Raw genomic sequence first — 23,575 nt, 5'->3', positions numbered from 1 at the left:
GTGTGCTTTTTCATCTAGAACTTTTATTTCTGTAAAGTCTCTGCTCCTTCACTAAGAAAAAAGATTACAGGTTTAGAATTGGAGGCTTTTAAACTTAGGTGTTTAGGCTCTCTTACAGTTTGAAATAAAACAAAGTAATAAAAATGACATGTTGGTGATTGATTTTTATTGGCTATTGTTTATAAAGTGAGAAAGCTTGAAACATTTATCTTTAAAAGTCTTATGGTTCACCATTGTAGGTACTCCTTCCATCAACACAAATTTCCCCTATTCTTCCTCCTCACCTTCCCTCCCCTACCTTTGTGATGTGTTCATGAGTTAATCTAGCCAAAAAAATAAATAAATAAATTCATTATAATTTGAAATTAATGTCTTTAAATTGTGGAGCTTCTTGGATATCTGGTCTTGAAAGGTCTACTGGAAGTTATATTCTGTTGGCATATAAATAATCTTGGAGAATCCCAGTGCCATGATGAGACATCACAGTGCTAGCCATCTTTCTTATGTGATGTTGGGAAAAGAGTTTGGGATTTGGAGTCAAGACCTGGGTTCAAATCCCAGGTGAGTTTCTTACTCCTTGTGTGACCTTGGAAAAATCATTTCACTTCTGTGGGCTGTAGTTTGCTCATCTGTAAAATGAAGAGATTGGATTAGATTATTTCTAAGGTCACTTACCACTCTAAATCTGGGCTCTGTCTATACATAAAACAACTCCAGTAAAAGTGGGAATTTCAGTCACTCAAAAAAACTATTTAGTCTACCTACACTGAACAATGGACCTAATAGACTTTATCATTGATCTGACCATTTATTCCTTCTTAACAATATTCTTTGAGTACAGACAGTTTACTATACAAAAGTAAATGAACATTGGGTTGGTTTGTTGGGGTTTTTTTAAGTCCCTGGCAAGGATTGAATAATAGTAACAACTTAATTTGCAGTATAAAAGATTTAGATTAGGCGATAAAAATAGAATATTGAGATGAACAGTGTTAAAGGCTGAAGTGGGCAATTGTATCATGTGAATGTTGCTGTGAATGGTCGTACCCATTTGGCATTCCGAAGTTCCAAGACTGTGCTCAGAATGAAATGTATATGATAATTGAAGTCAACAAGCATTTATTAAGCACTTTCTATGTGTCAGGCCTTGTGCTAAACTAGAAAATTGATTTTCATTGGTTGTAATGTGATAGTTGCAATAGTTAACATTCCTGCCTTAAAGGAGCTTGCAACTTGCAAATAAATTTGTGCAGATAGGTGGCACAATGGATACAATACAGAGTCTGGAGTCAGGAAGACCTGAGTTCAAATCCAGCCTCAAACACTTACTAGCTATGTGATCCTGGCCAAGTCATTAACTCTGTTTGCCTCAGTTTCCTCACCTGTAAAAGCAGCTAGACAATGAAATGGCAAACCATTCCAGTATCTTTGATAAGAAAAGCCCAAATGGAATCATGAAGAGTCAAACACAACTGAGCAATATACATGTATATATGAATATGTGTGTATACATATACACACATATTCCATATATACAATAACTTGGAAGTAATCTCAAAGGGAACAAATTAAGGTAAGAAAAGATTTATTAAAGAAGGTAGGAATCTTAGCTGAAACTTGAAAGAAGCCAGAGAAACCAGGAGGAAGAATTGAGAAGTGAGAGAATTCTAGGCATGAGGAATAAGAGCCAATGAAAATGCCCAGAACTGAAAGATGGAGTACCTTGTTCAAGGAACAGCATTGAGGTCAGTGTCAGTAGATTACAGAGTACATGGAGGGAAGCAAAGATTAAGCCTGGAAAGGTGGAACACATGATAACTATCATAGCACTTCAAAAATAATGAACCTAAAAATTGTAGCAGCACTTGGTATGACAGACAAGGACACAGAATCAAGAAAGAGAACACAGCTATGCGAGAAGTGTCCACAGTCCAACAATTAGGGTCTGTGATCAGAATCTTCCACATAGACTCCATGTAGAGCTCAAACTTGCCAGATAACAACCAACCTTCAGTTCACTTGGTGACCAGTAGAGCTGATCTTATCACAGTAGTGATCTGGCTGAGTTCCTTCCCAGGATCGGTGAGGAATTATCTGTTAACATAATATTTTAAATGGTGTTGTTGGATATGCAATGTGTAACCAAAGCATGTGATGCCCCTAAACTAGGCCCCTTCCATTTCTAGATCTATGACATATAAAATTCATCCAGTCCAATCTCCTTTTACAGATAAGGAAAATGAGCTCCTCCATCCCCCAAAGTTAAGTGAATAGCCCAAGATCAAAAAGGTAGTAGATAGCAGTGAGATTTGAACTCAGTTATTCTGACTCCAGAGCCATTAATACTTCTGCTTGATCATATCTCCTCTCTTCCATGAGATGGCAGACATGCTTCATCAAAGTCATGATTGATCCCTGCATTAGCCTTTTGTTCCTCCAGATGAACTTTAAAATTATTTTTCTATTTCTATAAAGCAACCCCTTGGTAGTTTGAGATATATGACATTGTCTATAAATTAATTTCAGTAGTGTCAGCATTTTTACTGTATTAGCATGGCCCAGACCCAAATAATTATTTCTACAATTATTTTGTCTCCCTTTATTTATGTGAAGTGTGTTTGTGCTTGTTTTCAAAAGGGCAAAAATATAGCATAAAGTAAATCATTGCTGTAACTTTTAGTCACTAACAAAAAATATTAATTTTATTGATGTTTTGTTTTTAAATCACAAAAATCTCTAGATAGAAACCATTGGCCATCAAGTCCATCTTCATTACAACAACAAAACATTAAGCAAGACCTAACTTCTGAAAGGGCATGTGACATTATCCACATATGTTCTCCCACCATTCTAAGGGGAGACGGAGGTTAACATTCATCATAGGTTTTCTAGGATCAAGACCAGACTTCTGTTCAGTTGTTTTTCAGTCATGTCCACTCTTTGTGATCCCCATTTGAGGTTTCTTGGCAGAGATACTGGAGTGGTTTGCCATTTCTTTCTCCAGCTCATTTTACAGATGAGGAACAGAGGCAAACAGGGTTAAGTAACTTGCCCAGGATCACACAGCTAGTAAGTACCTGAGGCTGGATTTGAACTCAGGAAGATTAGTCTTCCTGATAGCCCTGCACTATATCCACTGCACCACCTAGCTGCCCCATACTGGACTTTACAATTGCTCAAAGTTTGGTCTTTTTTTGGTGTTTTTTTTAATATGTTATTATGTTTACTGTGTACATTTTCTCCTGATTTTGCCTCCTTCACAAAACACGAATTCGTAAATGTCTCATCACATTTCTCTGAATTTTCTAAGTTTGGTGTCATTTCTTGTAATATGATAATATTCCATTATACTTATGTGCTACAATTTATTCAGCCATTCCTCAACAAAGGGAAACCCTTGTTTCTGGTTTGTGTTTTTTACAACAAAAAGGTGCCACTAATATTTAAATGAATCCTTTCCTGGGAAATAAGCTTACATAAAATGAAGCAGCATGCTTTGTGAAATACTCTGTTGCCAAGCAGTGACTTGAAATCTTATTTTAGGGCCTGTCCTTGTACTAAAACATCTATAAATTTGTAATTACAGGAGACCATTGAGCCTGTAAAAGCAAAGCAACAAACGCATCAGTACATGAGCAATACACTCAATTATAAGAGGTGGAACAAATGAATAATCCAAAAGCAAGTGGTATGGAACACACACACACACACACACACACACACACACACACACAGCTGTAGAGTGTTTTCAGAAAGCCCACACTCAGAGATCCTGTAATAACCTTACTGGAAAACTGTTGCTAACTGCTCTTGGTCACAACAAAAAGTTAATACCCTAGTGAATATAATAAGTTAAGACTTTAGTCAATCTTTCACAGCACATGTGCTGAATTATGACTGCTTTACACTCTGGGTGGCATTATATATTGTCGGTGCTATGGGATAAAATCTCAGTTCTGATCCTAGGAAATGCTAGAATTCTTTGTTGCTCCATCTTCCTTTCTACTTCCATGAAGATTGTTTAAGATCATGCTGCCATCTGTCATAGAAGCAACTAGATGAATAGGATTTGTATGGCACGCATAGGAGAATTCCACATTGGCATCTCTTAACTGAGACCATACAAATTTGTCCCACTCAGATTTCCATTCAGAAGCAATTTTGAGCAAAACCTGAAATTTTATATGAAAGGAACAGGAACACCTTGTGATTCATTTCCTTTTGGATGTCAGTCAATAAAAAAAACCTACCGAAACCTTTTGTTAACCCAGATTCCTGGGTAGCTCAGGAATGGAAATTAGTTTACAAGAACTGAAAGGGATAAACCTTAGGAAAACTTTTGGTGACTGTGGCCTAGTTTTTGTTTTTGTGGTAAAGGTCCATCCCAGATAAGTTTCTTCTTCATGTTTTTGGTTTGGGCCTGTGTGGCCATATCAATAAGTACATACTAATTTTTAATAAGCCTGTGGCAAATCTAATACTCATTTGGCCTTGAATGTATTGTGACATGCAGATACATCTGCTCACACTTTTAAAAAATCCATGATTCTATCAGTGTTTGACTTCCCCTAGAAGATCAGGTCTCATTTATCTTCATTCTTTACTAAACAGTCTTTATGAATGGCTGTGGTTGAGGAAGCAAGTGGTGTAGTAGCTGGAGTGTGTTTGTCCTTCGTTGCCAAAGAAGACCATGCCATCAGAGAAATGATGACATGACTTGCACTTGACTTTCTCTTTTTTGAGTGAGGGAGGGCTGTGCAGGTCACCAGCCTCACTTCTCTTCCAGAGTCATCTGAATCCAGTGACCAGATATTCATCAGGATGACTGGAGATGACCCAGGATGAGGCCATTGGGGTTAAGTGACTTGCCCAAGGTCACACAGCTAGTAAGTGTCAAGTGTCTGAGGTGAGATTTGAACTCAGGTCCTCCTGACTCCTGCACTGGTGCTCTATCTACTGTACCACCTAGCTGGACTTGGAGTTAAGAGAGATGAATTCAAATTCTGCCTCAGCCACAAACTTATCCAGTTTGACCCTGGATGTCAAGTCACTTAACCTTTCTCAGACTTAGTTTTCAAATATATGAAATGGGGATAATAAAATCAACTCCCTCACAAAGTTGCAGGGAGGATTGAATGACATGTCAAGTGCTTTCTAAACCTTAAAGTACTATGAAAATTCTAGTGATCATTATTTTAAAAATCTTCCAGTAGCCAACTCTCTGCTAGGGAGTCTTGATATACTTAGCTAGATAAGTTTGTTCTCAGGGATTTCTACTCCAAAAGGATTGTAATCAAAGCAATCCTAACTTAGTAAACACGCCAGGGCTTATGCTCCATAGACCCTTTAAGAACATAGGTTTGCTTTCACACTAAGTAAGGCACTGGAGTAGGACATTAGTGGATACCTTATAAATAACATTTTCCAAGAAGTCAAGGAAATAACATTACTTCTAAAAAGTCTACTGGAAGAAACTACTAAATATAACTTCCTTTCATATTTAATTTTTAAAATTTCATTAATATAGTTCACTTTTGTACCACTTTTATTTATATACTATATATGTACAACACACACACACACACACACACACGGACACACACATGGACACACACATATACATGTCTTCCTGTCCTCTGCCCAGTGAGTCAACTCTTGTAATAAAGGAAGGATAAAAAGAAAGAGAAAAGAACAAGCAACATATCATCTGTGTCTGCCAGTACATGTAATATCTCTCTGCAAAGAATGGAGAGTGCTTCATTTTTTACCTCTTCTCTGTGATCAAGCTGGGTCATCATATTTATTCAGGATTTGTGTTTCCATTGTTTTGGTTTACTTTTTAATAGACCTTGTGTATATTATTTTCTTTGTCCTATTTGCTTCACTCTTTATCCATTTCATAGAAGCCTTCTTCATACTTCCCAGAATTCTTCAAATTCATAGTCTCTTATAGCACATTATGTTTTATTATATTCATATTCCACAATTTGTTTGGCCATTCTCAACTTGAAGGGTATCTATTTTGATTCCAGTTCTTTGTTACCATAAAAATGTCCAACCAATTTACCATCACTACCACCACACCACCTACTCAATAAACTCCCATGTCTGCCTATCACATTCAGAATCAAATAGAAGATTCTGTTTGGTATTCAAAGCCCTTCATAATCTAACTCCTCCTACCTTTCACTCTTATACTTCACTCCCTGCCAGACACGCTTCAGTCTGGTGACACTGCTCTTCTGGCTGTTCCACAAACAAAACCCTGCACCTCTTGGCTCCAGACACTTTTTTTTTCTGACTCTCCCTCATTCCTGGAATGCTCTCCCTTTTGAACTCTGCTTCCTGGCTTGAAATCCCAACTAAAATCTGACCTTCTATAGGAACCTTCCTTAACCCCTCCTAATTTTATTCCCTGCTGTTAATTATTTCCTATTGATCATATATCTAGATATATGCCATCTGTGTGTGTGTGTATAAATTTATTTGTACATATTTGTCTATTGTCTTTCCCATTAGATTGTGAGCACCTTAAAGGCAGGAACTGTCTTTGCCTTTTTTCTTTTGTATCTCCAACACTTAACACAATGCCTGATATGTAGTAGGTGCTTAATAAACGCTTAATGATTGACTGATTTTGGTGTATATGGGAACTTTTTGTCTTTGACCTTCTTGAGAGATTTCCTGGTAATAACACTGATCTGACTGTTCCACAAACAAAACACTCCTTCTCTTGGATCTAGACATTTTCTCTGTCCCTCATCACTAGAATGCTCTTCCTTCTCCTGTCTGCCTTCTGGTTTCCTTCAAGTCTAAAAATATGGACATTTTAATCACTTTTTAGCATAATTCCAAATTGCTCTACTTAATGGTTGGATCGATTCATAGTTCCAACAATATATTAATGTGCCTCTTTCCCCACAATGTATCTGACAACCACTTTTTCCACCTTTTGGTATCTTGGTCAATTTTCTGAGATTTTTTGAAAATTTGCTTTTGTCCAATTTTTGGTGACTCAAAGCAACTTTCATATGATTATCAAGAGTTTGTAATTCTTTTGAGAATTGTTTGATCATGTCTATTGACCACTTATCTGTTAGGGAATGGTTCTTGATCTTACATATTTACGTTAACTTCTATACCTTAGATATTTGACTCTTATCAGAGATATCTGATGGGAAGATTTTTTTTTCTTACCAGTGAATGCTTTCCTATCTTAGCTGCAATGGTTTTGTTAATACAAAAGCTTTCCAATTTCATGTAATAAAAATGATCTATTTAAACTTTTTTGATCACCTCTGTCTCTTGCCTGGTCAAGAATTTTTCACCAGTCATAGCTGTGGAAGGTATCTGATATGTTTCCTTTTTTAAAATAGTGCAATTTTTAAATATTCAAGCCTTATTTTCATTTTCAGCTTGATATGAGATATGGTGAAAAATGTTGGACTATACCTAATATTTGCCAAATTGTTTTTGGGTTTTCCCAAAATTTCTTGCAAAACAGAGAATTTATCTAAGTAATTTATTTCCTTGGTCTTAAAGAACATGGTTTTTAGTTTGATTGATTGTTTCTGATTCTTCCTTATCTAACCTGTCCCATTGATCTACCTTTCTATTTTTTAATCAATACCAAATAATTTTAGCTTTTCCTTATAAAAATAATTTGAGGTCTAGATGTGTTTTTCCATTTCATTATTATTTTATTCCCATTATGTCCTGTGAAATTTTAACCCTTTGTTCTTCCAAATAAATTTAATATTAAATACCAAATAGTATTTTTATAAATTTATAATAGCAATATAACTATCTCCTTGATGATTTGACTAATAAATCTGTAAATTAATTTATGTAGTGCTTTCATTTTTCTTACATTTCTTACATTAGTGCAGCCCAACTGTGAACTATAGATATCCCTTCAATTAATTTTCAGTCTTTATTTTCCTATGGAGTTACTTCAGTATTTTATAATTGTGTTTCTACGTATCCGTGCTTTTCTAAAGGGATCACTTATGATATATTGTAATAGTAAAAATTGACAAGCACAGTGCCTCATTCATAAGTACTTAAATCCTTATTTAATTTAATTTCAGTCAGAAAGAAATACATAACACTGAACTTCAAGAGAAGTTGCTTTATGCAGCTTGAGAAAGAACTCACATCTTTTTCTTTGCCTTTTTCCTTTATGTAGAAAAAATACTTTTGTCAAAGCAAGATATAACCAAAGACCTCCTGTAAATTATTCCATGTTTTTCTTCTCATTTTGGTGTTTGAGACAGTCTATGTGAAAAAACAAGTTGTTTCTACTATCAGCAGGCACGTGGTTATTTAGTGTGTCCACCCTATACTTTCACTGGTGTTTACAGATAAAATAAGACCCAGGTTGCTGGCCCTCCAGTGAGCTTAACTGACTCCCAAGCATTCACATAAAGTGAGCAAATGGAATGGAAATATGGCATTACTGAGAATACTGTTTCCCTGCCTTGTGACCATTTTAAACCTCTCCCAGCCCTGCCAGATTCCTGATGCCTTTGTGGCTGCCAGCTCTCCAGGACATATTGTGATTGGAGGTTTGTTTGCAGTTCATAACAAAATGATCCATTCAGAAGAATATCCCAGAAGACCAGAAATCCAGACTTGTGAGGGGTGAGTAATGCCACAAAGAACACATATTAGATGTCAAGATTATGCCATGGGAGCCAGTCATGTTAATTGTTCCCTTTTACTCCTATTACCATCTAAATAGCTCTCATAAAATTGAAATCCATGAAGAACTTGACTTTAATGTTACATATGTTTGGTTAGCTGTATATATCCAGTGAATCAGTGAGAAACATTCATTGCTACGGAAGTTCAATGTATCTTCCAAAGTTAGGAAAAATGTGTAACTTCGATTGATTTTATTTAATTGAGCAAATGTTTTGAAAGGCTAAGAAGATAAATGAGAAGCTATAATAGCCCATCCCTCTCACTACAAGCACATAAAACAAATTTGCATGCATCAATGATTCCTGCCCTGTTATTGTGTTAGCATAGGTGATTGAGCAGTACATATTTTTTAACCATTTCTCAAAAGATGGTTTTGAACTTTACTCAGTAAGCAATAGTGAACCACTAAAAGTCTTTGGACATGCCAAAGCCTATGAATAAGGATAATTAGTCTGGTAGTAATATGTACGTATGAAATGACAGTGGGAAAACCTGAAAGGAAGTTACTGCAGTAACACAGGCAGAGGATGAGTAGGTTCTCACTAGGAGAAAAGCTGTTGTGTTCGTCCTTCATTTTTCAAGAGGACCATGACATCAGAGAAATGATGACATGACTTGAGTGAGGGAGGGTGAAATCAACTCTCCATGATCTCCAAGAGAGATCACTGAGAATAGAAAGGAAGGAAAATAGAGAATAGAAAGCAAGGAGTTAGTGTAAGAGATGCCACAGGATTAGAATTGACTGGAGCTGGTGACTAGTTGAACATGAGAGGTGAGGGATATTAAAAGTTTTCAAACATGATACCAAGTTTTCAAACATGAGAGCTCAAGTGAATGATGATGCCACTAACTAAAGAAGTGAAATCAGGAGGAGAAACTATATATTAAGAAGGAAGCTTGGTTTGGGGCATGATGAAGCTGAGATACAGCTGGAGAAATCCCATGGGTGATGGGTGTTGTGGGCCTGGTCCCAGAAGAAATGTTGGGGGCTGAGATCTTCTACATAGTTGTGGTGGTTAAAGCAATGAGACTGCATGAGGTCACCTAGTGTGAATGTATGTACAGAGAGAAAAGGGAAAGGAGAGAAGGATGGCAAAAGAACAAGAAGCCAGTAAAGGCAATTGAAAAGAAGTTTGAAGTCATCCTTGATTCTTCCCTTTCTCTACCACAGCTCCATATCCAATCAGTTGCCAAGTTCTGCTTACTCTCTTTTCACAATCTCTCTCTCTCTGTGTCTGTCTATCTCTCTCTGTCTCTCTCTCCTCCCTCCCTCCCTCCCTCCCTCTCTCTGTCTCTCTGTCTCTCTGTGTCTCTGTCTCTCTCTGTCTCTGTCTCTCTCTGTTTCTCTCTCTCTGTTTCTGTCTGTCTCTGTCTCTGTCTCTGTCTCTCTCTCTATCTATCTATCTATCTATCTATCTATCTCTCTCTCTCTCTCTCTCATCTTTCCCTTCTCTCCAGTGATTCAGCCACCACTCTAATTCAGGCTTTAATCACCTCTCTTCTGGACAAAAGTCTCATAATTGAACTGCCAGCTTTCAGCTTCTCCACCCTCCAATTCACCTTCCATGTAACTGTCAAAATAACCTTCCTAAAAGTATAAATGTGATCATAATCACTCTCAAGCTCATGAAATTTTAGTGACATCATAATGACCTGAGGATAAAATGCAAATTACCTGGTGAACATTTAAAACTCTTCATAATCTAACTTTAACCTATCTTTCCAAATTGATTTCATGTGACTTCCCATTGCGCATCCTTGATTCCCGCTAAATTGGATTGTTTGCCACTTTGCATACATGACATTCCATCTCCCACCTTTATAGACAGGTTATCCCCTAGCCTAGAATGTTTTTTTTCTCATCCTGGTCCCTTGTAATCAGCTTCCTTCAAGGGTCATCTCAGGTGCCATAGTCTTCCTTTCCTGTACCCTTTAATCAGCTTCCAAATTACAATACATTCACTTTACAGAGATTTTGTAGTATCTATCTTGGGGGTGGGGAACCTGCAGCTTGGAGGCCTCATGTGACCCTCTAGGTCCTCAAATGCAGCCCTTTGACCAAACTCCTGGATTTGGTAGAAGAACTGCTCTTGAGGACCTCGAGGGTCACATGTGGCTTGCAGGTCACAGGTTCCCCAACCCTGATCTATCTATATCTAGATCTATATATCCATATTCTAATCCCACCCCACCACCAAGGAATAGAATAGAATACATAAAATATAAGTTCCTTGATTGTAGAGGCTGTTTTGTTTTTGTATCCCCAGAGCCTGGCACAGCACTTTACATATATGTTAAGTATTAAATAAAAGCTAGTTAAGTGAATGCATCAACCTGGAGAGAGATTTCCAACAACAGAGCTCTGTCCTTGGTCCTACTCAGCTCAACATTTTTTTAATATCAGTGGACTGTATAAAGAAATAAAAAGCAAGGTCATCAAATAACTGGGTCACAGAACTGGCAAGATCATGAATAAGGAATTGATTCTAATAAGACAGAATGCCATGGGAACTAAGACAAAGTCTAAAAAATCAACTAAATACATATGAGATGGAAAATCTGGCATAATGGTTTATGTTAGAAAAGGACTATTAGTTTTAAATGCTTGGAAACAACAATGTTTTAGGATTATAATGTAGATAACTAAAAAAATCTAATGAAATCTAATAATAGCATAGTGTCTAAAGGTGATAGTTCTACTGTATTCCAAACTAGTATGACTACATCAAGTGTATTGTATTCAGCTCTGGTTTCCACATTTAAAGAACATTGACAATCTTGTGATGTTTAACCATGAAAAAAGAAGAATTAGGGATAGTATAGAATCTTACAATAGGAAGGGACCTGAAGAATCACTTAGGCCAAGGATTACCTCCAACATGAATAACTGTCTTCAAATATTTGAAATGTCTTCTATCCAAAAAAGGGTTTTTGTGGGGTTTTGGGAAGGAAGGGCAGATCAAGCACAGAAAAAGAAAAATTTCAGGGAAGCAGTTCAATTTTTAACTCAATATATGAAAGAACTTCTTCAACTATTAGGATTATTTTAAAATTGAATGGAAAATTACAGTAATTGTCCTGTCACTTAGAAGTATTCAAGCTATAGCTATGTGACACATCTGCCACATCATGACATTTTTAACTGCTGGAAATATTACAGAGTAGCTTCCTAAATCAAGGTTGAATCAGATAAACCCTAAGATTGTATGAGTCTATATTTCTCTCTCCCACCTTTTTCTCTCTTCATCAAAACAAAATTACCAAATAAAAAGTAAATCTTGGGGATTTTTTTAAATAACAGGCAGTATTATATCTTATAAATCCCTCTAGTTTTTGATCTGATAGCTCACTAAGTCAGATTCCCTTAAAACATAGGTGTGTCTCCTAGTAGAAATTAGATACTCTGTAGACTACCTTAACTCTCTCCTATACAGCTATAGATCACAGAGAATTAACTCAGCTCCCCAAAGTGCCTTCTTGGTGCCCAAAGAATAGCCAAAATTTGAAGACATATTTAAGTCAGTGAGGGAGAAAGGAGTTGACATTTTGCCAAAATGTCTGACTCCAAAAGGGAAAATACTTGAAACTTTTAATCAAGATAACGATAAAATATTTCATCCTGTAATATCAGTGTATATGAAGATTGCATATATTTTATATATTTATATGTATAAATATGTGTATGTGTGTGTTATAAAATTTTCTGAATTTTAAACTCTACATATTTAATTTTGAACTCTCTTAGAAACTCTCAGAATGAGGGACTATGTCTTCAGAAAAATACCGAAAGTTCTTATGGGACTTAATTGATAGACCAAATGTAATATACCTTCCCCCCCTGCCCATTGTAAATTGTTTTGAAGTGAACAGTTAATGGTGGTTTATCATCATGCCTCAAGTCCAGATGTACCAAAAAATGATGACAGACTACATTTTCTTAGCATAAGCAATGCTAGCGAATGAAAAAGCAAACTTCAGAATAACCATATGGTATGGTAAGATCCCACTTACTCTTACAGATGGCCAGCAACCTCCACAATTCCCTCATCCTAGTTAGAAATAATAAAACAAGTAGAAATTGACTTCTGAGTCCTGCACATGGCTATCCCAATCATCAAAACTCTACTTAATACAAGAGGATGTAGGTTCTCGCTTCCTTGATCTAATTGATTATTATTAAAATTATTATTATTATAAAATTCCAAATGAGCTTGATTAGCTATTTTGCTAGTTGAAGGAAGATTAGAAGTAGCAAACTAGAGGGGAGTAGGGATTGAGGGGCAGGCACAGTGACAGCTATGAGAAAGGACAGCAAATAGTTTTGGATCTGATAATCCACTATTCCATTTTCCCTAAAACAGAGGGGTGTCTATGATGAGGAGACAGAAACATTAAAAAGCAGATAGTCATAACGACAACTCAAAGTCATCAAGCCAAAGTTATATTTGTAATTCTCTACTTCAAACGTCAGACTGTGCACCAGAGAAATATTTACACACACACATACATACACACACACACACACACACACACACACACAAGCTCAAATGGGCAAAGTTTGAAGAAATAGGCTTCAGTTATCTGGACAATTTACTTATGTAGAGCATTTCATTCCCCAAAGATCTCAGAGAAATGAGGCATCATTAGAGCTTATCGATGTATGATGTACTATTTTTAAAAAATACTCATTTTCTGGCAGCTTTGAAATCTCAATGTTTCTTCAAACTCTTGCCATGATACACAGCATTGAGGCAATCAACAATTCCTCACTGTTACCTGGAGTTAAACTGGGCTATGAGATCTATGACACTTGCACTGAAGTCACAATGGCAATAGCAGCCACGCTGAGGTTCCTCGCTCAATTCAACTGTACCCAAGACGTGGAGTTTCAGTGTAACTATTCCAACCACACACCAAGAGTTAAAGCTGTAATAGGAGCCAGCTACTCAGAAATAACCATGGCCGTTTCCAGGATGTTGAATTTACAGCTCATTCCACAGGTACTTCTTCTCTTGACATCTGTCTTGCTTTTCTATTTGTATCTACAATGGTTAACATAATGCTTTGTACACAATAAGCACTTAATAAGTGCTTTTTCATGCATTTATAAGTTACTTTTGAACATGCAAAATATAGATCTTCCCCAGGCAAGAGGATCACAGGGGGAAATGAACTAACCAGTGTGTAATTTTTTAGTTAATGAAAATGCTACGAGTTTAGAAAGGTATTGGTGTTGCCTTTGCAAAATGTGGTATAAATTTGGAAGACTTTGTTTCCAAGTCTGACCGGGCTTCTTACTAGCTATGTGGCCTTAATCAAGTTATTTCATGGTTTTTCAGTCTCAAATTCTTCATCTGCAAAATGACAGCGATAGATTAGGTGATCTCTTCTAATGTTAAAATTCTCTTCTACTCTATGAAAACTGCGCATGGCAAAGGATTTCTCTTACTCTCAGGAGTGCCAAATAGCATGAAGCTTGAAGATTATAGGATTTTGAAACTTAAATCTAGGACTCTAGAAATCATGAATTTAAAATACATGATACATGGAAAATGCGGAAAGATCTATTACATTGTTCATCTGTTCTTGGAGTTAATCTTTAAATGGTCATGGTCATAATTGGTCATAAATGATCACTTGCCATAATTAGGTGTCATGCCAAGTTTTCTGTAAACTTGTTTTCTCCTTCACTTTTTTTCCTTCTGAGCTCATTATAAAGTGATACAGCTCATAGTTTTCCACCGTCCTCCTCAGTAAAGTTTTTAGCAAATAAGTTTTCCTTCAACCTTGTTTTGCCCTTGTTTTTCATGTCTCTTCGTTTGATAAAGATCAAATACTTGCTACAGCTGCAAAGCTTTACCTCCAACATGATTTCTCCCACCCTTGTTTTAAGATCATACAAAATTCTCTGAGAGATATAACAAGGATTTTTTTTGTTCGATGGTTCTCTAGTTAACAATATCAAGTGATATACAAAATAGAAAGAGATATGCTCATCAGAGGTATTCATCATTGTCATGAAGGATGTCTAACATGAAGTTCAAGCATATGATATATTATCATGAATTGACCTACATGCTGTTTGCTTTATGTTAATTGCTTAATTAAAAGACTAATATAAAGAAAAAGTTATATTAAAATGTAACCATACTCTGCTTAAGTATGTATGTGGAGGCTACATGAAAGTTTTCTCTGTGTTTCCACTCAAGAAAATCATCTTTGTCAAAAAAAAAAAAAAAAAGCAGGCACCAAAAAATACACATTGACTTTTGCTACATTTCATCAAATTAAGTTCCCTAAACACACACACATGCACACACACACACACACACATACACACACATACACACACAAACACACACATACACACACACATACACACTCATTGGGATAACTGAAGCAAAAATATCTTCATAAAATGAAATAATCAGATTTTAAAGCAAGAATAGTATTTTGTATATATTATACGTATATAAGCAAAAGTATTTGACACTATAGGTGGAGAGAATCAGAAAATAAGCAAGTATTTACTGTATACATTGCATTCATCCTTCGTTGCTGAAGAAGACCACGCCATCAGAGAAATGATGACATGACTTGAACTTGCCTTTGTTTTGAGTGAGGGAGGGCTGTGCAGATCACCAGCCTCACTTGTCCTCCAGAGCCATCTGAATCCAGCGACCTGATATTCCTCAGGATGACTGGAGATGACCCAGGATGCACCAGGAGACCTTGGGCCCGTTAGGCCAAGGTCTTTCCATTTGCTTAACACACTAGTAGGTACTACCAGGGATATTTTTAAAAAGTAAATGACAAAGCCACTTCCCTCAAGGAGCTTACAATCTAATTGGATACAATGTTTGAGAATATATAATTTTGTCACATGGAAAAAATAGATTTTTAAAGAAAAAAAGAAGTGACATTAGGTAATCGGATGCTGAATGGTATGGTTTGTAGACTATAGCTGTAGTAGGAATTCAGAAGGAGAAGTCAATGAGGGTTGGATTTAGCAAAAGGGACCTTGATGGAGTAGATGAGAAAAATTAAAGTGAGGAAGAATTAGCATGACTTCCGATCATTTAACAGCCACCTGGAACTCACCATTCATCACCATAATGGAATTGTTTGATTCACTTTTAGGTGAGCTATGCCTCCACAGCAGAGATCCTAAGTGATAAGGTACGCTTTCCTTCTTCCTTCCGAACCGTGCCCAGTGACTTCTACCAAACCAAGGCCATGGCACACTTGATCCAGAAGTCTGGGTGGAACTGGATTGGCATCATTGCCACTGACGATGACTATGGACGCTTGGCACTTGGCAGATTTGGAATGCAGGCCTCAGCAAACAACCTGTGCATTGCATTCAGAGAGATCCTCCCAGCTTTCCTCTCTGATAGTACCATTGAGGTCAGGATCAATCAGACACTTGAAAAAATCATAGAGGAAAGGCATGTCAATGTCATTGTAGTATTTCTGAGGCAATTCCATGTGTTCAATCTCTTTAATAAAGCCATTGAGAAGAATATAAATAAAGTCTGGATCGCCAGTGATACCTGGTCAGCAGCTGTCAAGATAAGCACCATTCCAAATGTCAAACGCATTGGCAAGGTGGTGGGGTTTGCCTTTAAAGGTGGAAATATGTCCTCTTTTCAAGACTTCCTCCAAAATCTACATCTCTTGCCTAATGAAAAAAACAAGCTCCTAAATGAGTATATCATGCTCTTGTCATCCTGTTCACATGTTAACGACAGTGATTTGAATTATTGTATTGCCAACTATTCTCAGGGGAACTGGGACTACAGGATGGCAGAAAGCAATTTCTCCCTGAGAAATGGCTTCCTGTTAAACAGTGCTGAGCCAGGTCATGTCCACAGCGTTCAGCTTGCCATATCTGCTCTTGCCTATGCTATTCGGGATCAATGCAGAGACCGAAATTGCCAGAAGCCAGATGCATTTCAACCCTGGGAGGTACTGTAACTGTACGTCCAATTCAATACTCCACAATTATCCTTGCTTCTGTTTTCCTTCCTTATTTCATTATAGCCTGTGTTTGTCTAGTACTTTTCTCCCTTTCCCGTTCAGAGAAAGAGGTATATTTGCATGAAATCCTTCTCGCCTCTCTTCTCTCATCTCCTCTCCCCTCTCCACTCCTCTCCTCACCTCCCCACCACTCCCTTCACCTCCCCTCTTCTCTCCTCTCCTCTTCCCTCCTCGCCTGGGGTACTCTGCCCAGAGGAAGGTACACTTCGATGGCCAAAAGCTACCTTTTTTCCTTTGGGCTTACTGGCTAGATATCTTGCTCAAAGATCAAGCTTTAAATCCAATTCACTCTGGAGTTCATAGACTGTACAACAGGTCTCTGCCCTCCTAGCACAGAGTGAATGCAAATACGAAATAGTTACTGTTTCTCTTTTACCCAGGAACCTTGAGGGTCTTCCCCTCCCAGTTTGATTTTTTATTATTATTGAAGGGGTCATCCCTTAAGTAACTACTTAAAGAAGCATAGTCAATATTATTATTGAAGGGGTCATCCCTTAAGTAACTAATTAAAGAAGCATATCACACTGAGAATGTGATAAAATCTTAGCCTAAAATGGGCAGGGTCTCCCATTGTACCCTGGGTCATCTGCAGTCATCCTGATGAACATCTGGCCCCTGGACTCAGATGGCTCTGGAGGAGAAGTGAGGCTGGTGACCTTGCAGAGCCTTCATTCACTCAGATCAAAGTCAACTGCAAGTCATATCATCATCTTGATGTCATGGTCCTCTTTGAGAACAAAGGACAAACACAAACACAATATTTGCATAGTTGAATAACCTAAAATCATCTCATAGTTTTGCTTTTTCTGTACGCATTAGGAAAGACACATGAATAGGGACAGGGACTAGACCTACATTTCCATAGGTATTGGGAAATCCAAGGGGAGGAAGCTCCCTCTACCAAAAGAAGTAGATGTCTTTTCTACAACTTAAGACCTCCTTGTAGCATTGAGATTGGCTTGCCCAGGGTCACCCAGACAATGCATGTCAGTAACAGAACTTAATCCTAGGTCTTTTTGGCTTTGAGGCCAACTCTCTGTCTACTGTGCTACTGCTTCTTTAGGGGGCTATCACTGATTTTTTTTAAAGAAAAATATAGTTGAGTCATTTCTAAAATGGTCACCATGTTTATGGTAGTTTTTCTTCAAATAGGGCAATGATGGGATTGAATGAGAAACTAAGTGATAGATCCAGAAAGTTACCTATCCAAAACTAGACCCCAGGCCATTTGATTCCAAGACCTTCCAGTATTCTTCCCATTAAAAAGATTATGTTGCTTCTAGAACCAATGGATGATCCATGATTTCAATCACATTGTCAATCTGTCTACTTATTGCAAAAACTTCATTCTGAACTCTCCAGTTGAGCTTTATCCCTTGTCTGCTGGCTAAGTTTTAGCAAGCAAACTATTTATCTCCTCTTTTACTCAGTTTTTGAGTCATGAGCCTCCCTCACAAGATTGTGAGGACCTACTAGCGACTCTTACAACAAATCACGAGTGTAATTGCATGAGATTCAGAGGGACTGAATGATTTTCCTATGGTCACACAGCTGTTAGTAAATGTCAAGGCAGGATTGGAACACAGGGCTTCTCAAGTTCAGTGCTCCATCTCCTACATCTCTCAAAAGAGTAAATAAGCCACAAGCTATATAAGCAATCTATTTTTCTTTACTTTCTCTTTTGAAAGCCTATCAAACTGGGAGGAATTAAAATTAAAATTTAATTTGGATCCTGAAATTCTCACTGATTTTTTTTCAAATATGTGCATGTGAATGAGAATGCAACTTGTGTCTTTGAAAAAGAACATATATTTTCCCCAACATTTCCAGCAATATGTGTTTAGATTCATTTGTATGTCTTGGGATAGAACTTACATGAATACTTCAAAAGATCTAAAATATATCAGCAAAGATACTCTTTTTTTCCACCAGCACAGATCACATGCCGTCTGTGCTGTGGCAGACAGTCTTCATGAGTTGCTGTGGCCAAACAATTCATTGTCTGTTGTCCAACTTTCTCTAAGCCCTTCCATACTTAGTTCACCATCAGTCCATACTTGAAACCTTTCCAGCTTGGTAAGTCAAGTCAACAAGCATCTATTAAGCACTATGTGCCAAGTGCTATATATTCCAACATTTGGAATAAAAACAGCTCCCATTTATACAGTGCTTTTAAGATTTGTAAAACACTCAACATGCATTATTGCATTTTATTCTCATAACAAAAGCTCAGGTCTAATCATCTTCCTCCCCTTTCTGCTTCCCTCCCCCCAAACCCCTAAACATTATAAATGCCAATGAATACCTATTAGCTCTGATATCTAATATAAATTCCTCAGTTTGACATTCAAAACTTTTCACAGACATCGCCCTTCCTAGCTTTCTATCCCTGCACATTATTCCCCACCATTCAACTATTTGCTGTTCCTTACACCACCTCTGTTTCATCTCCTTTCTCTGGAGAATACATAGTCTTCTATGGACACTAACTGTCCCTTGTGCCTGAAAATACTGCTCCTCCTACCCTCCCTGTCCTGGAACAATCTCTGGCTTTCTTTGAAACTCGTGTCCCCTTTTAGGGAAAAAGAAGTACTAAGCAATAATAAAACTTCAAAAATGAAAATAAAAAGATTTTAACCTCTTTTGACCTCAACATGGAGAGTTCAGTCATCCATTTTCCTTCTCTTCACTTTTGCTTTAGCATTTAAATTCATTTTTCAAAATCCCAAACAGAGCATCCTAGAGCAGCAACGTACATAAATCAGGATATGGAAGAGTCAAAGGAATTTGAAAAATAACAATAATGGCTTGAATTAACTTGCTTGAATTCCTTATTCTCACCTTACAAATATAAGGCCTTTAGGAGAATGAAGTTAAAAATACTAAGGAATTACTAAGGCTAGAAGCCAGGGCCATTTTTAGATTGCACACTAGCAATTCTCAACTTGTTTTAGTTTTTGTTTTGTTTTTGCTAATGGCACCACATTCTTTGCTATGAGGCATCTAGGTACACTAAACATCTGAATTGGCAACAAAGGATTCCCAGAATTCTGGCCTTCTGAAGCCTTGAGAATCCTCTTCTTTGTCAGGATTGCCAGCAGAGGAGCCAAATCTGCTGATTTGTGATTGTGAATCAAGGAAGTTGAGGAAGCAAATTGCACCTGGGGTGAAGGTTGAGAATTACGGAGATGTTCAGGTGTGGTGATGAGTTGAATGGCATACCTGGAGAAATTTTGGGCATGCTAATGTTCTGTGGCACATGGTTGTATGTATATAAAATTACACATAGAGGATAATTATTTGAAGTATTGTATTGTCAACATTCTTGAGGAATTGGGCCTACAGTGGGAAAATAACTTGAGAAACAACTTCCTATAATACAATAATAGGGCCCAAATGGTTTTGACTTGTACCTTTACCTGTTCCTTCATTTATTCTTTGGTACTTGTAATGTGTGTAGAGTTCAACTGCAGCACACAACAGATAGAGCCAGGTGGCATAGTGCGATAGACTTGCAGGTAGAAAGACCTAAGTTCAAATGTCACCTCAGATACTAGCTGTACAACCCTGGGCAAATCATTTAACCTCTTTCAGCCTTGGTTTCCTTATCTGTAAAATGGAGATAATAATAACCCATACTTCACAGGGTGGTTAGGTATACATCAAATAAGATCATATATGTAAAGCGCAGTACAAATGCTGGCTATCTATTGCTTTCAGGTGGATCCAGCTTTTCTCTCTGATGGTAACATCAAGGTATATATGTAAGTTCATATGTACCTGTGTGTCCATTATTGTATGTAGGTATGTATATGAACATGTAAAAAGATGAATGCTTTGAAGCAGCCTATTTGGGGGTATCTAACTTTGGAGGCCAATGGTGTCAGCTGTTAATGATCTGATTTCGTCACCACGATTCACAATCCCTCAATTTCAGTCAAAATGTAGTCCTGGATTTTCCTAGTTCAATACAATTGTGTTAAACCAGTGTGTTAAAGAACAACATACAAAACTGAAGAGGAAAGTAGCACAAAATAACCTGTCCTTTTACACTAAGGTATCAATGACAAATACATTTCTGCATCCTCTCAGTGGTATATGTATTTTGTTCGTGCTCATGTGCTTGTCATATTCTAAGGGATATTAAGCTATAGCTCTCCTATTAAATTATAAATTCCTTGAGGACAAGAAAGGCTTATTTACCCTTTATTGCCTCTAACACTAGCACATTAAATCTTTAACAAATATTTGTTGAATAAATCAGGATGCTAATGATTCATTAACTCAAATGAATCTCTTAAGATTCCTGGCAGCATAACAAAGTGACCTGAAAAAAAGAAAAAAAAAAAGCCAAGAAGTATGAGAGGAGCACTTAACAAAGCATTTGAGAATGAAGTCCATCACAGATAGGTGAGCTCACAATACACTGATGGACAAGATGGAGAGATTTGAGCCAATCTAGGTGAATTTCAAACTAGCTGAACAAATAGACACAAAGATTAATTAGTGGATTAATGTCATTCCAGAAGGTGATCTCATCTAGGGACACACTATGGGACCTAGTTTTTGACCCTATCTTTTTCAATAGTTTATCAATGAACCAAATAAAACTTTGTCAAATGTGGAGATGACACAAAGGAAGAATAATTAATATTCTGGATGATGGAATCATGATCCAAAAAGATCTTGAGAGACTTAAACAGTATACCAAATCTAACAAAATGAAATTCTAAGGATAAACGGAAAACCCTACACTTTAGTGAAAGAACTCATGGGGGACAGAGGGCCAAATAGCAGCTTATGTGAAAAAAGACTAAGGGATTTTAGTGGTCTAAACCTGAACATGAATGAATATTGTGAAATGGAAACCAAAAGGCCTAATGTAGCCTTAAGTTTCATTGTTGGAAATATTTTTAGAACAGAGAAATAGATAATCAGTTCAGTAAGCAACAAGTATTTAATAAGCATCTACTATGTTCCAGTCATTATGCTAAGTGATGGAGTTACAAAGACAAAAATAAAGCAATCCTTGACAACAAGGAACTTACAATGTCAGAAGAGATAAGGTGTACACATATGGGTGTGTAAAACTATGTATCAAACTGATACAGGTTGATTTTTTTCCCCAGAGGAGGGCCTTAACAGGTGAGAGAATAAGGTAAGAACTTATGCAGAAGGTAGAGTTTGAGCTGAGTCATGAAGGAGACTAGGGATTCTAAGAGACAGAAGTAAGAGGGAGTATATTCCAGACCTGGGGGACAGAGAATGAAAGGAATGGAAATGAGAAAAAGAGTTTCTTGTATGAGGAGCACCTCTGTTTGTCTTAATCCATTGGAGAAGGAAACGGCAAACCACTCCAGTATATTTACCAATGAAACTCCTTGGACAGTATAATCCACTAGTTCATGAAGACAGGTGGGTTTAAGGAGAAAGAAAAATGAATTCTGCTTGGCATGTGTTGAGTTTGAGATACCTGCAAGTTTAGGTAAAGATATCCAGCAATTGGAGATATGGAGCTAGAGCTCAGGAATCAGATGACTGAATATGGAAATCTGAGAGTCATGCTGATAGACATGAAAACTAGCTCCACGGAAGAGCTTCCATGAAATCTTTGAGAATGTAAAGAATTTGTAGTCCATTAAAATCACTGGATTTGTTTTGAGATTTTTTTGTGTTTTGTACTATTATCTAGCTAGGCCTTCCCAATTCAGTACTTATACAGTACAGAGAAAGAGACCATATAATGTCTGAATCTTTAACCGATTGTTGATTTCTTAGGAGAATTTTGTGAGTTGTTACCATTTAAGCAAAAGGTGAGCCTTTGAGGACCAGGGCTTTCTGATTTAAGCCACTGATAAAGATCAGAGATAGGAGACTGAGACTGAAGAGGGAAGAATTATGAAAATGAATATTGAAGAACTAGCAGGGATTCAAAAGCAGCTCTAAGATTTTCATTAAGCAGTCACATCAGGAAGTCAGTAGATAGAAGACTTCACCTATATGATTCTTCTTTGGTGGAGAGAAACACAACCTCATTGGACAAGAATTTCAGTTCCAGATATTGCATTTCACTGCCACTTAAGGTGAAGTAAAAAAAAAAAAAAAAAAAAAAAAAGCATCTCAGACAAATGTGGTTATTTGCTGCCCCCATCTGGTTTGAAAACAAAAAGCAGAAAAATGAAAGGTTTTTCAGTCCCTTTTGCTGATGCCGACAATATAAGTGGATGATACAGAATCCTGGTGAATGAAAAGCTGGTTAGGCTTGTTTGTCTTATGCAGAGAGTCATCTAGAGTTGTTTGCCATGATTGCTGTTCAAACTGGACAATTCAGAATCCTGCTTGGGCAGGTTTGTTTAGCCCACAAATAGCCAGCCTGATGAGTAGTTCTTTGACTTAAGGGTAACTGCTATCAAAATTAAGAGGTAATACTTTTTCAACACATTCTTAAAGGTAACTATAAGTTGAAAGAGTTTTGTAAATACTGTATCAGGTCCAAATATAAAAGAGAGAGAGTGACGAGGACCCACAGACAGACAATCTGAGAAGTGATTCCAAGTGGCGCAGATGCTCCTAAATGGACCAATGATATCAAAATCTGAAGTTCTCAGTTGTGAGCACATGGGCTTTCCTCTGTCATAGGCTTCCCTGATGGGTTCCTGTAAGTGTGTACCCACTTTCTCCCACAGATACTGAGTGTATTAATAGGAGAGTGTGGCCCAGACTTATGCACATATTGTGATGTGTTTTATTACTCATGCCGTTGATTAATATACGAGTGCCTGTGATTTTATAATTATCTCATTTGTCTTATTGAAATATAAATTGTTAT

General features: G+C 37.2%; 1 protein-coding gene across 2 annotated transcripts in view; it reads left to right on the top strand.

The window, feature by feature from the left end:
* Positions 1-8,418: 8,418 nt before the first annotated feature.
* Positions 8,419-23,575, top strand: part of GPRC6A (G protein-coupled receptor class C group 6 member A) — a 31,560-nt gene continuing 16,403 nt past the window's right edge. The window contains exons 1-3 of one of the 2 annotated variants that reach the window (XM_072643137.1): positions 8,419-8,643; positions 13,451-13,706; positions 15,847-16,674. In XM_072643137.1, coding sequence (XP_072499238.1) covers positions 8,450-8,643; positions 13,451-13,706; positions 15,847-16,674 — 1,278 coding nt within the window. In that variant the 5' untranslated portion in view covers positions 8,419-8,449. Of the gene's footprint in view, positions 8,644-13,405; positions 13,707-15,846; positions 16,675-23,575 lie in introns of both variants that reach the window. The other variant, XM_072643136.1, reaches the window with a different exon arrangement.

This window comes from Notamacropus eugenii, chromosome 2, assembly GCF_028372415.1.
Source record: "Notamacropus eugenii isolate mMacEug1 chromosome 2, mMacEug1.pri_v2, whole genome shotgun sequence".
NCBI lineage: Eukaryota > Metazoa > Chordata > Mammalia > Diprotodontia > Macropodidae > Notamacropus > Notamacropus eugenii.
The sequence above is the reverse complement of the archived record's forward strand: the minus strand, read 5'-3'. Positions and strand labels throughout refer to the sequence as shown.